The 15,373-nt window shown below is 46.3% G+C and overlaps 1 protein-coding gene across 14 annotated transcripts in view; it reads left to right on the top strand.

Annotated features, from left to right (window-relative positions):
• The first annotated feature begins 499 nt into the window (after positions 1 to 499).
• The window catches only part of fip1l1a (FIP1 like 1a (S. cerevisiae)), a 73,748-nt gene continuing 58,874 nt past the window's right edge, over positions 500 to 15,373 (top strand). For 11 of the 14 annotated variants that reach the window (XM_055636198.1, XM_055636246.1, XM_055636237.1 and 8 more), the window contains exons 1-5: positions 501 to 717; positions 890 to 935; positions 7,400 to 7,463; positions 9,849 to 9,955; positions 13,381 to 13,439. In XM_055636198.1, the coding sequence (XP_055492173.1) occupies positions 636 to 717; positions 890 to 935; positions 7,400 to 7,463; positions 9,849 to 9,955; positions 13,381 to 13,439 (358 nt within the window). In that variant the 5' untranslated portion in view covers positions 501 to 635. Of the gene's footprint in view, positions 718 to 889; positions 936 to 7,399; positions 7,464 to 9,848; positions 9,956 to 13,380; positions 13,440 to 15,373 lie in introns of all 14 variants that reach the window. The other 3 variants (XM_055636213.1, XM_055636165.1, XM_055636221.1) reach the window with 2 other exon arrangements.

Below are 15,373 nucleotides of genomic sequence, written 5' to 3'. Positions count from 1 at the left end.
TTCTAGGGTGTTCTTGAAATCTCCTGGGGAAAAAGTAGATTTCCAAAGAAGGGGGATGCCCGACCCAAGAACATTCAAAAAATGGAGAGGGAATTAGGATTAGAATCCTAAATCTATACATACGTGATGCACGAAAGTTCAATATAAATGACAGACGAACGAATGCACCAGTTTTGCAAATGCCCACTCCATCTGAGACTTCCTGCTCAACCTGTTGCAGAGTCTGTGGACCCTTCTGGGCCTCATCAGTCACACAAGAAGCTGCAAAGCAAAAAGCCCTTGAGGGACGGCGTACGCAATGGGGGGGAGGGAAAGGCTTGTACATTCAAGTTCAAACATTAAGCTGGCGAAAATGTGACTGGAATAAGGAGAGACGCCGACATTATCCCCATCACTGACTGATCTTTGCTCAAGCCTCAGCCAGGGTTTGGCCAGGGGGCTGATGAGGAAGCGGCATTGGCTTCCGGGTCAGACAGCGGTGGGCCGGCCGGCCCGGTTGGTGCTGGTGCTGGTGTTGTGCTGCCTTCCCTTCCCTTCCCTTCCCGTCCCTCCCCCGGTTACAGGTGTCCGGCTGCAGGAGCGGCTCTGCCTGCGGGTCTGTGTGTGAGTGAGAGAGTGAGAGCAGCAGCGCGGCCATGTCAGCCGAGGCAGAGAGCACCACGAAGGAGCCCGGCGCGGGCAAGGACGGTGAGGACGAGGAGCAGTGGCTGTATGGAGGTAGGAGGAGTGGAGGCTGGCGCTGGCGCCGGGGCCTGCTCGCCGCTGGCGGGCAACGAGGTGCAGAGCGGAGCGGGGCCCGGCCCGGCCTTTGCCACCGGGGGCTCGGCTCGGCTCTAAACCCGGTCTCTCTCCCTCTGATCGATGTAACCGGCCGCTCTTGTGATTGCAGATGAAAACGACCCCAATAAACAGGAGGATGAACCGGCAGTTGACAGGTGGGCTCTTTCTTTCTTCCCAATTCTCAAGAAGGTCTGGCCGGGGCCTGCTGTCGGTTCCTCCCATTTTCCGCATCCTGGCCTGCTTTTTTTTTTTAAAGGTGTTTTTATTGTTTTGGGAATGTGAAGAGGAGATGTTGTGACCTCAAATTCAGCTAATGAATTTCTACCCAATGTTAGGAACCTGAGTCAGGATGGGAAGGATGCTTGACAGATAGATAGGCCGTGTTTATGATTCTGCTTTCCTCCATGTTTCTGGAATCTCATTTCCGTTTCGTTCCAATAGCCCATGAAACATTTAACTGAATATTTTGAAAATTGCGTGTCTTTTTTCATTCTGGCTTTGTAAACTAAGGCATATTTTTGGCTATATCCTCTGAATGATTTAGACAGAAGGAACTTCAGATGCTGGAATTTGGTGTAGAACACACTTGTGTGCTGGAGTGTAACTCAGTGGGTCAGGGATCATCTCTGGGGGACATGGATAGGTCATGTTTTAGGTTGAGAACCATCTTCAGACTGATTCAATAAATGAAAGATACAGCATGGAAACAGGCCCTTTGTCCCACCAAGTAAATCAACCATCGATCACCCGTTCACACATGTTGTAATTTAGCACACATTTCCATCCAGTCCTTGCACTAGGGGCAGTCTGCAGAGGTTCATTAACCGACAAACCCACATGTAGTTGTGAGGAAAATGAAGTAGTCGGGATAAACCACGCAGTCATGAAGAGTGTGCAATCTCCATACAGAGATTACCTTGGGTTAAAGGTAAATGCTGGAGAAACTCAGCGGGGTGCAGCAGCATCTATGGAGCGAAGGAGATGGGCAACGTTTCGGGCCGAAACCCTTCTTCAGACTGATATGGGGTGGGGGGGAGGCAGGGAGAAGAAAGGAAAAAGGAGGAGGAGGAGCCCGAGGGCTGAGGTAGGAAGGGGAGGAGACAGAAAGGGTTAACAGAATTATGAGAAATCAATGTTCATGCCACCAGGATGCAGACTCCCCAAGCGGAATATGAGGTGCTGTTCCTACAATTTCCGGTGTTGCTCACTCTGGCCGTGGAGGAGGCCCAGGACAGGGAGGTCGGATACGGAATGGGAGGGGGAGTTGAAGTGCTGAGCCACCGGGAGGTCAGGTTGGTTAGTGCGGACCGAGCGGAGGTGTTCGGAGAAACGATCGCCAAGCCTACGCTTGGTCTCACCGATATAGATCAGCTGACATCTAGAGCAGCGGATGCAATAGATGAGGTTGGAGGAGGTGCAGGTGAACCTCTGTCACACCTGGAACGACTGCTTGGGTCCTTGAATGGAGTCGAGGGGGGAGGTAAAGTGACAGGTGTAGCATCTCTTGCGGTTGCAAGGGAAAGTGCCCGGGGAAGGGGTGGAGCGGGAGGGAAGGGAAGAATTGACAAGGGAGTTACGGACGGAGCGGTCTTTGTGGAAGGCAGACGGGGGGAGGAGATGGGAAGATGTGGCAAGTGGTGGGGTCACGTTGGAGGTGGCGAAACTGACGGAGGACTATTTGTTGTATGTGCCCGCTAGTGGGGTGAAAGGTGAGGACCAGGGGGACTCTGCCCTTATTGCGAGTGGGGGGATGGGGAGAGAGAGCAGTGTTGCGGGATATGGAGGAGACCCTGGTGCGAGCCTCATCTATAGTAGGGGAGGGGAACCCCCGTTCCCTGAAGAATTAGGACATTTGCGATGCCCTGATGTGGAACACCTCATCCTGGGAACAGATGTGTCGTAGACGGAGGAATTGGGAATAGGGGATGGAGTCCTTACAGGAAGCAGGGTGGGAGGAAGAGTAGTCAAGATAGCCGTGGGAGTCAGTGGGTTTATAGTGGATGTCAGTCAGAAGACTATCAGCTGCGATGGAGATAGTGAGGTCAAGGAATGGTAGGGAAATGTCGGAAATGGTCCAGGTGTATTTGAGTGGCGGATGGAAGTTAGTGGTGAAGTGGATGAAGTCAGTCAGTTGTGTGTGGGTGCAGGAAGTGGCACCAAAGCAATCGTAGATGTTGCGGAGGTCGGGGATGGGGCCCTGGTACGCCTCGAACAAGGATTGTTCAACGTACCCGATAAAGAGGCAGGCGTAGCTGGAGCCCATGCGCGTGCCCATAGCTACGCCTTGTATTTGGGGGAAATGGGAGGAGTCAAACGAGAAGTTATTGAGGGTAAGGACCAACTCCGCTAGGCGGAGGAGAGTATCAGTGGACGGGTATAGGTTGCTCCTCCAGTCGAGGAAGAACCGGGGGACTTTGAGACCATCCTGGTGGGGGATGGAGGTGTAGAGTGACTGGACGTCCATGGTGAAGATGAGAGGATGGGGGCCTAAAGAATGGAATGAGCGGAGACGACGGAGAGTGTTTGAGGTGTCTTGAACATGGGTAGGGAGGGATTTAACCAAGGGGGATAGGATGGAGTCAAGGTATGTGGAAATGAGTTCAGTACGGCACGAACAGGCAGAGACAATGGGTCTACCAGGACAGTCAGGTATGTGGAATTTAGGGAGAAGGCAAAATCGGGCCGTGCAGGGCTGGGGAACGATGAGGTTGGAGGCTCGGGGGGGGGGGGGGGGGGGGGGGGGGGGGGTGGGGGTGGGGCAGGGCGTTGGAGTTGAAGTAGTCGGTGATGGTGCTAGAGATTACCTCCTACCTTGGGTTAAGATTGAACCTGCACTTCTGGCACAGTGAGGAGGCAGCTGTGTCACTGCAGCTGGTAGAGCTGCTGCCTCACAGGAGGGAAAATTACAAAGACTTTCTTTGTCAACATTTAGCCTTTTGGGAAAAGGCTAATAGGGTGCTTGCACTGCTCCAAGGTGTTGTTCATCGACATTAACACCTAAGTGGCAGTTACTCAAGATCACACTCTGTGGAATCTAAGGTTCAGCAAAGACCACGAAAATAGTGAAGAAATGCAAACAAAATCTGCAGGGATTCAAATCAGTATTAAAGTTAGATGTTTAAGCTGCAGATGCTGGAATATCGAAGGTAGACAAAAATGTTGCAGAAATTCAGCGGGTGAGGCAGCATCTATGGAGCGAAGGAAATAGGTAACGCTTCTTCAGACTGATGTGGGGGGGGGGGGAGGGGGGTGGAAGAAGAAAGGAAGAGGTGGAGCCAGTGGGCTGAGGGAGAGCTGAGAAGGGGAGGAGAAAGTAGAAACTACCTGAAATTAGAGAAGTCAATGTTCATACCGCTGGGGTGAAAAGTGCCCAAGCGAAATATAAGGTGCTGCTCCTCCAATTTACGGTGGTCCTCACTCTGGGCATGGAGGAGGCCCAGGACAGAAAGATTCGGAATCGGAGGGGAAGCTGAAGTGCTGAGCCACCGGGAGATCAGGTTGGTTATTGCGGACCGAGCGGAGGTGTTGGGCGAAGCGATCGGCCAGTCTACGCTTGGTCTCACCGATGTACATCGGTTGACATCTAGCGTAATGGATGCAATAGATGAGGTTGGAGGAGGTGCAGGTGAACCTCTGCCGCACCTTGAACGGCTGCTTGGGTCCTTGAATGGAGTCAAGGGGGGAGGTAAAGCGACAAGTTAGCATTTCCTGTGGTTGCAAGGGAAAGTGCCCGGGGAGGGGATGGTACGGGTGGGAAAGGAAGAATTGACAAGGAGTTACGGAGAGAGAGATCTTTGCGGAAAGCAGACGGGGAGGAAATGGGAAGATGTGGCGAGTGGTGGGGTCACGTTGGAGGTGGCGAAAATGACGGAGGTTTATTTGTTGTACGTGACGGCTGTTAGGGTGGAAGGTGAGGACTAGTGGGACTCTGCCCTTGTTATGAGTGGGGGGATGGGGAGAGAGAACAGTGTCACGGGGTATCGAAGAAACCCTGGTGAGAGCCTCATCTATGGTAGGAGGGAACCCCTGTTCCTGAAGAATGAGGACATCTCGGATGCGGAGGCTTTCACCAGGGTCCTCCTCTTCCTTCCTTTCAGTTTGGTGGCCATTTAAGACGGCCTGCATGACGCGTGCAATAATGTGCTCGGACGAAGTGCGTAGTTACCATTTGGAATTATGCTCAATGAAGCATTCATATATTATTTCTGCTTCAAATAAAGTCACAAACATAAACACACTCACCGATCAAGACATGATATATACCACAATGACATGCAGCAAAATTATAATACAGTATATACAGTATCTCAACTCTTTTTACATGTTGCGATAAATGCAATTTCTATTATTTCTTTCCACTTCCAAACAAAAATGTGGTTGGATTATTCAGCGTCTGATCAACTTCGGTGAGACCAAGCATAGACTTGGCGATAGCTTCACACAACACCTCCACTCAGTTCGCAATAACCAACCTGATCTCCGGTGGCTCAGCAATTCAACTCCCCCCTCCCATTCCGAATCTGACCTTCCTGTCCTGGGCCTCTTCCATGGCCAGAGTGCGGCCCACCGTAAATTGGAGGAGCAGCACCTCACATTTTGCTTGGGCAGTTTACACCCCAGCGGTATGAACATTGACTTCTCCAATTTCAGGTAGTCCCTGCTTTCTCCTCCATTTCCCAGCTCTCCTTCAGCCCACTCTCCCCCTCTTCCTTTCTTCTTCCCGTCCACCCCCCACCCTCACATCAGTCTGAAGAAGGGTCTAAACCCGAAATGTCGCCTATTTCCTTCATCAAGGGGCAATTTTACAGAGACAAGTTAACCTACAAAGCCAATGCGTCTTTGGGATCTAGGAGGAAACCCACACGCTTGCAGGGAGAATGTGCAAATTCAACACAGACAGTGCCCGAGGACAGATCTCTGGCTTGTGAGGCAGCAAGTCCACCAGCTGTGCCACTATATTTTGTTTTCCAACACACAAAAAATTATACGTTGATAACTTTAGTTACTAAAAAAAAGAAACTATCCATTTTCAGTCTTAAATCTCCAAGTGACGCTATGTCCCCCTTTACAGCTACTGTATGTTTTAATTCAGTTCAAGATTATGGGGCAGTACATTGGCCATAAAGTTGCTCTCTAAAAGTGTCAGAGACCTGAATATGGGTGCTGTTTGTATGGAGTTTACTCCTTTTCCCTTTGATCGCATGGGTTTTCTCCGGGTGCTCTTGTTTCCTTCTACATTCAAAAGGAAATATTTTCCTTTGGTCCAGAGATGCTTTCTGACCTGTTGAGTTACTCCATATTTTTGTGTCTATCTTCAGTTTAAACCAGCATCTGCAGTTCCTTCCTACACACACGATACTATACAATAGAAATTTATTAATCCCATATTCTGTTGTGCTGCTGCAAGTAAGGAGAATAAAACACTCTTGACTTGCGTCGCTAATGTGTGAGATAGAACTAGTGCATGGGTGATCGGTGGTCGGCGTGGACTTGATGGGCCGAAGGGCCTGTTTCCACGCTGTATCTTTAAATTAAACTAAAAACATTAAAACCAGAGGAAATCTAAAGAAGGGTCTCTACCCGAAACGTCACCCAATTTCTTCTATTCAGAGATGCTGGCTGCTCAATGGAGTTCCCCCGCACAATTAAAGCATGGAATAGTCTTCACCCTACCATAGTTACCCAACCAGACGCAACTAAATTTAAGGTAGTTCTTTTTTCCCAAGAAACCTTTTTTGTTTAAGTCCAAGTCAAGAGTCAAGAGAGTTTTATTGTCTTGTGTCCCAGATAAGACAATGAAATTCATGCTTGCTGCAGCACAGCAGAATATGTAAATATAATACAGAACAGGAGATAAAAGTTCAGTGTGTCTATTTACCATAGACCATATATATACACAATATATAAACAGATAAAGTGTAATAGGCTGTTATTTTTTGTAGTTTGGTGGTGGAGGGTCCACTCCAGTTTAAATTTAATTTGGAATATTTTTGGAGGACCAAGAAACCAAGAAACAAGAGTTACTCCAGCTGCAGGGAGTGATTCTGCGTTGGTTTTCACGGTCTCAGCGAGGCGGCGACCGGACAGCAATGGCGACCAGATCTCCCACAATGCCAATGGCGGGAGAAAGTGCCTGGCGCCGACCAGTTGCCGTGTCAGTGCGTATGTGCAGGGCGGCCGATGATGTGCTGGCTGTGGTTATGCGCATGTGCAGGGGGACGATGTGCAGGCTGTGGCAATACGCATGCGCAAGGCGGAAGAGGAGCGGGCGGAGAGCAGAGTCCCGGCGGCCTGAACACGGATATGGATGGCGGGCGGAGACGGAGATTGGCAGAGAGAGAGATGGAGAGGGGGGCCTGCTCAGAGTTGAACGATAGGTGTCCCGGGTGCTTGCCAAGCCGGGCAAAATGGCACGGCTTTTAGGTTGCCCGACGAGACTTTAGGTGGCCATTGGCACCCGGGCAACCATTAATTTCGAGCCGTGCATTGAAAAGTATGTAATTTGGCCATTCAGTTGAGAATTATTTTGAAAACTTTCAATTTTATTTTATATTTGCATTCTGATACTTATTTAGATTTGTTATTTCACTTGTGTTTTTAATCTATAACATGTTTTTAGCATGGAAGCTCCTGCTCCAACTGCTGCTATGGAAGAAGCTAGAGGGAATGGTGTGGTGAAAATGGTAAGTTTCTAAATTCCAATTTTGAGGTGAATTGTATTGGAATTGATTAGACCAAGAAATCTGACTTTAGGGGAAGAAAAGACTGACAGATGAGTGTTGTTTTGTGTCGAGATACCGTGCGTAAACAGGCCCTTCGGCTCACCTAGTCCGCGCTTACGAGTGATCCCTGCACACTATCCTTCACATGCTGGGGACAATTTACAAACCAATAACCTGCAAGCCTGTAAACCTTTGGAGTATGGGGGAAATGGGAGTTCCCGGAGAAAGCCTACGCAGGTCACGGGTAGTACGTTCAAACTCCGTACAGACAGCACCCGCAGTCAGAATTGAAAGCAGGTCTCTAGCGCTATAAAGCATCATCTATCCTGCTGCGCCACCGTGCCACTCTATAAAGAATGAATGTGATTAACGTCTTTTTAAAAGAGCTGCTGCTAAGCATCCTGTTAACTGACTTTTTTGTGGTGCATCAGGTTCCATTTTTGTTTAACCTTCAATCAGTTACTTTTCAGATGTAAATGTCAGACAGGATTGTGATGAAAGCTATTTAAAAAATAATTTCCAAGTTAAACTGAACATTTAAATATTAAATTCACAGCTAATGCTGACAATTATGCCTTGTTAATTCAAATACTTGTCTGGATGTTTCTTAAATGTCATGAAATGATCTGCTTTGACCATCTCGAATGGCAGTGCATTCCAGATTTTAACCACACTCCAGTTGAATCCATTTTCCCCTCAGATCCCTTTTCAACCTCCCTATCACTGATGGGGACGAGTATAGAAGTGAGATCGACCGACTGACCAAATGGTGCCAGCACAATAACCTGGCCCTCAACACTAGCAAAACCAAGGAACTGATTGTGGACTTTGGAAGGGGTAGGATGGGGACCCACAGTCCCGTTTATATCAACGGTGAAAAGGGTCAAGAGCTTCAAATTCCTGGGCGTGCACATCTCTGAAGATCTCTCCTGGTTCGAGAACACTGGTGCAATTATAAAGAAAGCACATCAGCGCCTCTACTTCCTGAGAAGATTACAGAGAGTCGGTATGTCAAGGAGGACTCTCTCTAACTTCTACAGGTGCACAGTAGGGAGCATGCTGACCGGTTGCATCGTGGCTTGGTTCGGCAACTTGTGTGCCCTGGAGAGGAAAAGACTACAAAAAGTAGTAAACACTGCCCAGTCCATCATCGGCTCCGACCTCCCTTCCATCGAGGGGGTCTATCACAGTCGCTGCCTCAAAAAGGCTGGCACCATCATCAAGGACCCACACCATCCTGGCCACACACTCACCTCCCTTGTACCTTCAGGTAGACGGTACAGGAGCCTGAAGACTGCAATGTCCAGGTTCAGGAATAGCTACTTCCCCACAGCCATCAGGCTATTAAACTCAACTCATATAAAACTCTGAACATTAATAGCCCATTATCTGTTTATTTGCACTTTATCTGTTTTTTTATTCATGTGTGTATATATTTATATAATGGCATATGGACACACTGATCTGTTCTGTATTCATGCCTACTGTATTCTGTTGTGCTGAAGCAAAGCAAGAATGTCATTGCCTATCTGGAACACATGACAATAAAATCTCTTGAATCTTGAATCTATCTCCTTAAAACGATACCTTATTGTATTTGACACCCCTACCTTAGCCAAACCATCCCCCTCATTATTTTATGAATCTCTCTTAGGTCACTCGTTGGCTGCTTTGCTCCAGAGGAAACCTATCTTCCTATCGAGTCTCTCCTTGTAACCAGAATGCTCCAATCCATTTCATATCCTGGTTAATCTCCTCTGCAGCTATCCAACATATTCACATAATTTCAATAGCAATGCAGTCAGATCTGCATACTTCAAGTTCAGACTGGCAAATGTTTATTCGGGCTGTAAGGTGATGTCCCAGATATTTCATTCAATGCCACAGCCAATAATGGCATTCCTTATACCTTTAGAACCTTTATCAAGCTCTGCTGATACTTTCATGGGTCTCTGCACTCATACCCCAAGACCCCCTCTGTTAAATCAATACCATTTGATGTTTATATCCTCCTATTGTCTCCCCAAAGTGTACCACTGTATTTGTCAGGGTTAAAAGCCATTTGACATTGCCCCCCCCCCCAACTTTCCCAGTGTAATGTATATTATGCTGTAGCTTTAAACATCCATCACCATCTTCAGCACATTTTTTTTCTATTCTCTACTAACCTACTTATTTTGCCTTGTATATTAATTGTTTGGATGTGAATGTGTAACACAAGGTTTTATCCTGCTTCCAATATAGGATTGCAATAGGAGTGTTGAGGTTACATTGACTGAAAATGTAGACTTTAGTTCTAAAATGTTCTGTTTAGTTCTAAAATATAATTATTCCCTCATTCTTTAGAATCCTGCAGTTGAAGGGGAGGATGAAAGTGACAGTGATAGTGATGACGACGATGATGATGTTCAAGTCACCATTGGGGACATTAAAACTGGAGCACCACAATATGCGTAAGTTACCGTGCTCTACATTTGTGAATACATTTGTAATTTGAGATGGATAATGCAGTTCATTTAAATGAACTCTTTGATCTTTTGAAGTATTCCAAACACAGATCGACAAACATAACTTGCATGTACACTGTGTTCTGTCCCTTTCATTCTTCACGTTCCTTCTTGTGATTGATTATCAGAACATGTGTTTGTAAGATGCCATTGACAGCTGTAACGTCTTGCTTATCTAAATTTACTTTGCCTGAGAAGGAGGTGCTGATGATTTTCTCCTTGAATTCTTCTATTGTCATATTTTTGTCTCACATTAATTCTTAATAGTAAATTCCCTCATTAAGTCAGCTACTTTTTCTAAATGGGCCCGGTGTCTAGTTTGGACACCGTGTTGGAGCGCTCCCTACAACATTGCCACCTTTGTACTTTTCTGCTGCTCTGATTGTGGTGTAGATATTACCATTCCTTAAATTTGTAGGCAGGATTTGGGCACATTTGGCAAATGGTAATGTTCATCTTAAACTGCTTTTGTGATCGGGACCTGTTGCAGCTCGTTGTGTAGAGATCTACTCGACCATTACAGTTAAGAATCAATATGATTGCTATGGGTTTTGAGGTGCACAAAGGTCAAATTGTTGAAGGAGGGGACATTCCCATAGATAGAACATAAAATAGTATAGCACAGGAACAGGCCCTTCAACCCACCATGTCTGTGCTGACCCTGATGCTAATATAACTAAACCCAGCCTCCTGAATATGGTCCAAATCCCTCTATTCCCTGTTTATTCATGTGTCTGTCCAAATGCCTCTACACCATTGCAGTTGTGTCGGTTTCTTCCACCTGGCCCAGCAGTACATTCTAGGCACCTCCAAATACACACCTCCAGATTTAACTATGTGCTGTTACTTTTCCAAAATGTAACTGCAATAACTTTTGACAAACTTCCCCCCACCATCCACAACTCAATTTTTTGGCTTGTCTGCAAACCTTCCAATCAAACCGTCTACAATTTCATTCATATTATTTATATGAATGTATAAATTACAAATGAGGGATCTTTGGGAACATCGCTAGTCACTGCAAACCTCCCGTCCGTCGCTACCCTCTGTCTTTTTTGACACAGCCAGCTTTATCTGACTTATCAACATGCTGTGGTTCTTATGTGACTTAATCTTCTGGATCAGTTTGACATGATGGGCCCAGTTGAATAAGGTCCATATAGACGACCCTCTCCTCATCAATCAACTTTGTCACCTCCTCAAAAAAACACAACGTATTTTTTGAAAGACCCCCCCCCCCCCCCCCCCCCCGCCCCCAAAAAGAAGTGGCGCTTTTCTGAATGTGAGTAAATCATATCCACAGGAATCTTCTCCAATAATATGCCTAAAATTGATGCAAGGCTCGACTACTTCTCAGTGAAAACAACAGGAACTGCAGATACTGGAATCTTGAGAAAAAGAGAAAGTGCTGGAGTAACTCAGTGGGTCAGACAGCATTTTTGGAGGGAGGGGAGGGGTGGGAATTGATAGAATTTCTGGTTTGGATCCTCGTTCTGAAGAAGGGTCATGACCCAAAACGTAGCCTATTCATTCCCTTCACAGATGCTGCTACACCTGCTGAGTCCAACACTTTGTGTTTTGCTCCAACCTATGATTTCCTGGATTGCTCCTATTGCCCTTTAAACAAAGGAACAACATTGGCGATTCTGCAGACATCTGATTTCTTGTCTGTGAAGAGAGTACTGTGAAGGCCCCTGTGATCTCCTTTGCTTTCTTCAATATCCATTGATTTCATCGGCCCTTGGGGAGGGGAACCCCTGTTCCCTGAAGAATGAGGACATTTCCGATACCCTGGTGTGGAACACCTCATCCTGGGAGCAGATGCGGCGTAGACGGAGGAATTGGGAGTAGGGGATGGCGTCCTTACAGGAAGCAGGGTGGGAAGAAGTGTAGTCCAGATAGCCATAGGAGTCAGTAGGTTTATAGTGGATGTCGGTCAGAAGTCTATCACCTGCTATGGACATAGTGAGATCAAGAAATGGTAGGGAATTGTCGGAAATGGTCCAGGTGTATTTGAGTGCTGGATGGAAGTTAGTAGTGAAGTTGATGAAGTCAGTGAGTTGTGTGTGGGTGCAGGAGGTAGCACCAATGCAATCGTCGATGTAATGGAGGTAGAGGTCGGGGATGGGGCCCTGATACATCTCGAACAAGGATTGTTCGACGTACCCTACAAAGAGGCAGGCGCAGCTGGGGCCCATGCGCCTGCCCATAGCTTCGCTTTGTATTTTGAGGTAATGGGAGGAGTCAAATGAAAAGTTATTAAGAGTAAGGACCAACTCCACTAGGCGGAGGAGAGTATCTGTAGACGGGGTTTGGTTGGTTCTCTGGTCGAGGAAGAACCGGAGGACTTTGAGATCCTCCTGGTGGGGGATGGAGGTGTAGAGTGACTGGACGTCCATAGTGAAGATGAGGGGATGGGGACCAAGAGAACGGCATGCTCGTAGACGACGGAGAGTGTCTGAGGTGTCTTGAACATAGTCAGGAGGGATTTTACCAAGGGGGATGGAGTCGAGGTATGTGGAAATAAGTTCAGTAGGGCACGAACAGGCAGAGACAATGGGTCTACCAGGATAGTCAGGTTTGTGGATTTTGAGGAGAAGGTAAAATCGGGCTGAGTGGGGCTGGGGAATGATGAGGTTGGAGGCTCGGGGGGACAGGGAGCCAGAGTTGATGAAGTCAGTGATGGTGCTAGAGATAGTGGCCTGGTGCTCATCTGTGAGGTCATGGTCCAGGGATAAGTAAGAGGAGGTGTCCGAGAGTTGGCGTGTGGCCTCAGTTTTGTAGAGATCAGTGCGCCAGCCTACCACGGCACCTCCCTTGTCGGTGGGTTTGATAACCCAGTCTAGGTTGTTGCAGAGTGAGGCGATGGCTGTACTTTCCAGGGGGGAGAGGTTAGAGTGAGACAGGGGAGTGGAGAAGTTGAGGCGGTTGATGTCCCTTATAAGTTCTTTCCTGTTTCCTTTTAACCCCTCAAGGACCTTGTCCAGTTTCAACTCCCTGAATGTTACATATGGTTCCTATTTCTTTTTGAGTAAAATTGCAATATCTCCTGTCTTCCAAAACTCCTAAACCTTGTCAAACTTGTCTTTCATTCTCGCTGGCACATCTTGTCCTGAATTCTAACCTAACATTCTGCACGCTGCCTCTTGTTACTTGGCAATACGTTTAGGAATGCTCCAAGTTCCTTTTAGTGGAAACGATATTGAAGTTCATAAAGTGCAACTATCACAATCCATTTATGTCATGGTTCATATAAAATGTGAATCTGAATTTTGTCAAAGAAAATATTAGCGATAGAATGTTAAATGAACAAATGTGTTCCATATCTTATGAATTTATTTGTTCTAATTTGACTTTTTTTTGTCTAAAAGCTATGGCGTAACACCTGTAAATCTCAATATCAAGTCTTCCGGTAGACTTTATGGATCGGGTAAGAATCTGATAAATTTTCCATGATCTATTTGCTTGTTTCAGTCCAAGACAAAGTCATAAACTGACTGCCTGTCACTGCTTTAGATTTGGGTGGCAAATATTGTCCTCCCTTCTCATTCCTAACCACTCAGGTACATTCCATTGCCTATCCTCATTTCTTTCCGGTGGCCATGGTGTGAAATTAAATCATGCCCTACATTCCGCCTATAAATTTATTGTTGACGTACTTCAGCTGTTCAACGTGTATATTCAAACATAGCTTCTTTGGATTTCATTTGTAGCATTTGTAAAACAATAACCTTCATTTTCTGTAGAGTCTTCAGTGTAGTCTTATAGTAATTTGTTTTTGTCAGAATAATCATGAATTTGCAATGAATGACTCTTTCAGTAGGTTAAAGGGGGAAGAGTACTTTAATCAGAAAATAATATTATAGAAGGCTGATGAAAAAGAGAACTTGATGCTCGATGGGTAGTTCATGCAATAATTAGGAACAGTAACAGTAGTCGTCGTCATAGATCTATCTCTCGTCCACAATGACAGGAAAAAACCTCCGGACTGGGAAAATCAGGTTGGTACTGGACCCCAAAAAAGGGTGTTTGTGGAGTGCCTCCGTGATGGAGTTTTAGAGCAGTTTGCACTGGAGCCTACCAGTGAGAAGGCAATTCTCGATTTAGTGTTGTGTAATGAACTGGATTTGATAAGGGAACTTGAGGTTAAGGAACCATTAGGAGGTAGTGACCATAATATGGTAAGTTTTAATCTACAATTTGAGAGGGAGAAGGGTAATCGGAGGTGTCAGTATTCAGTTGAACAAAAGGGACTATGGAGCCATGAGGGAGGAGCTGGCCAAAGTTGACTGGAAATATACCCAAGCAGGGATGACAGTGGAACAACAATGGCAGGCATTTCTGGGAATAATACAGAAGGTGCAGGATCAGTTCATTCCAAAGAGGAAGAAAGATTCCGAGGGGAGTAAGGGGCGACCGTGACTGACAAGGGACGTCAGGGATGGTATAAAAATAAAAGAGTTGTACAACATAGCAAAGATGAGCGGGAAGCCAGAGGATGGGGTAATGTTTAAAGACCAACAGTAGTCGTCATGGTTAACTAAAAAGACAATACGGGGAGAAAAGATGAGGTACGAAGGTAAGCTAGCCAAGAATATAAAGCAGGATAATAAAAGCTTCTTTAGGTGTGTGAAGAGGAAACAATTAGTTAAGACCAAAGTTGGACCCTTAAAGACTGAAAAAGGTGAATTTATTATGGGAAACAAGGAAATGGCAGATGAGTTGAACGGGTACTTTGGATCTGTCTTCACTAAGGAGGACACAAACAATCTTCCTAATGTACTAGTGGCCAGAAGATCTGGAGTGACTGAGGAACTGAAGGAAATCCACATTAGGCAGGAAATGATGATGTGTAGACTGATGGGACTGAAGGCTGATATATCCCCAGGGCCCGATGGTCTGCATCTCAGGGTACTTAAGGAAGTGGCTCTAGAAATCGTGGATGCATTGGTGATTATTTTCCAATGTTCTATAGATTCAGGATCCGTTCCTGTCGATTGGAGGGTAGCTAATGTTATCCCACTTTTTAAGAAAGGCAGGAGAGAGAAAATGGAATTATAGACCAGTTAGCCTGACATCGGGTGGGGAAGATGCTGGAGTCAATTATAAAAGATGAAATAGCCGCACATTTGGATAGCAGTAACAGGATCGGTCCGAGTCAGCATGGATATACGAAGGGGAAATCATGCTTGACTAATCTTCTGGAATTTTATGAGGATGTAACTAGAAAAATGGACAAGGGGGAGACAGTGGATGTTGTGTACATGGACTTTCAGAAAGCATTTGATAAAGTCACACATAGGAGATTAGTGGGCAAAATTAGGGCACATGGTATTGGGGGAAGAGTGCTGACATGGATAGAAA

The sequence above is a fragment of the Leucoraja erinacea genome, chromosome 1 (genome assembly GCF_028641065.1).
Source record: "Leucoraja erinacea ecotype New England chromosome 1, Leri_hhj_1, whole genome shotgun sequence".
Lineage (NCBI taxonomy): Eukaryota > Metazoa > Chordata > Chondrichthyes > Rajiformes > Rajidae > Leucoraja > Leucoraja erinaceus.
Note: the sequence above shows the minus strand (reverse complement) of the source record. Positions and strands in the feature narration are given on the sequence as shown.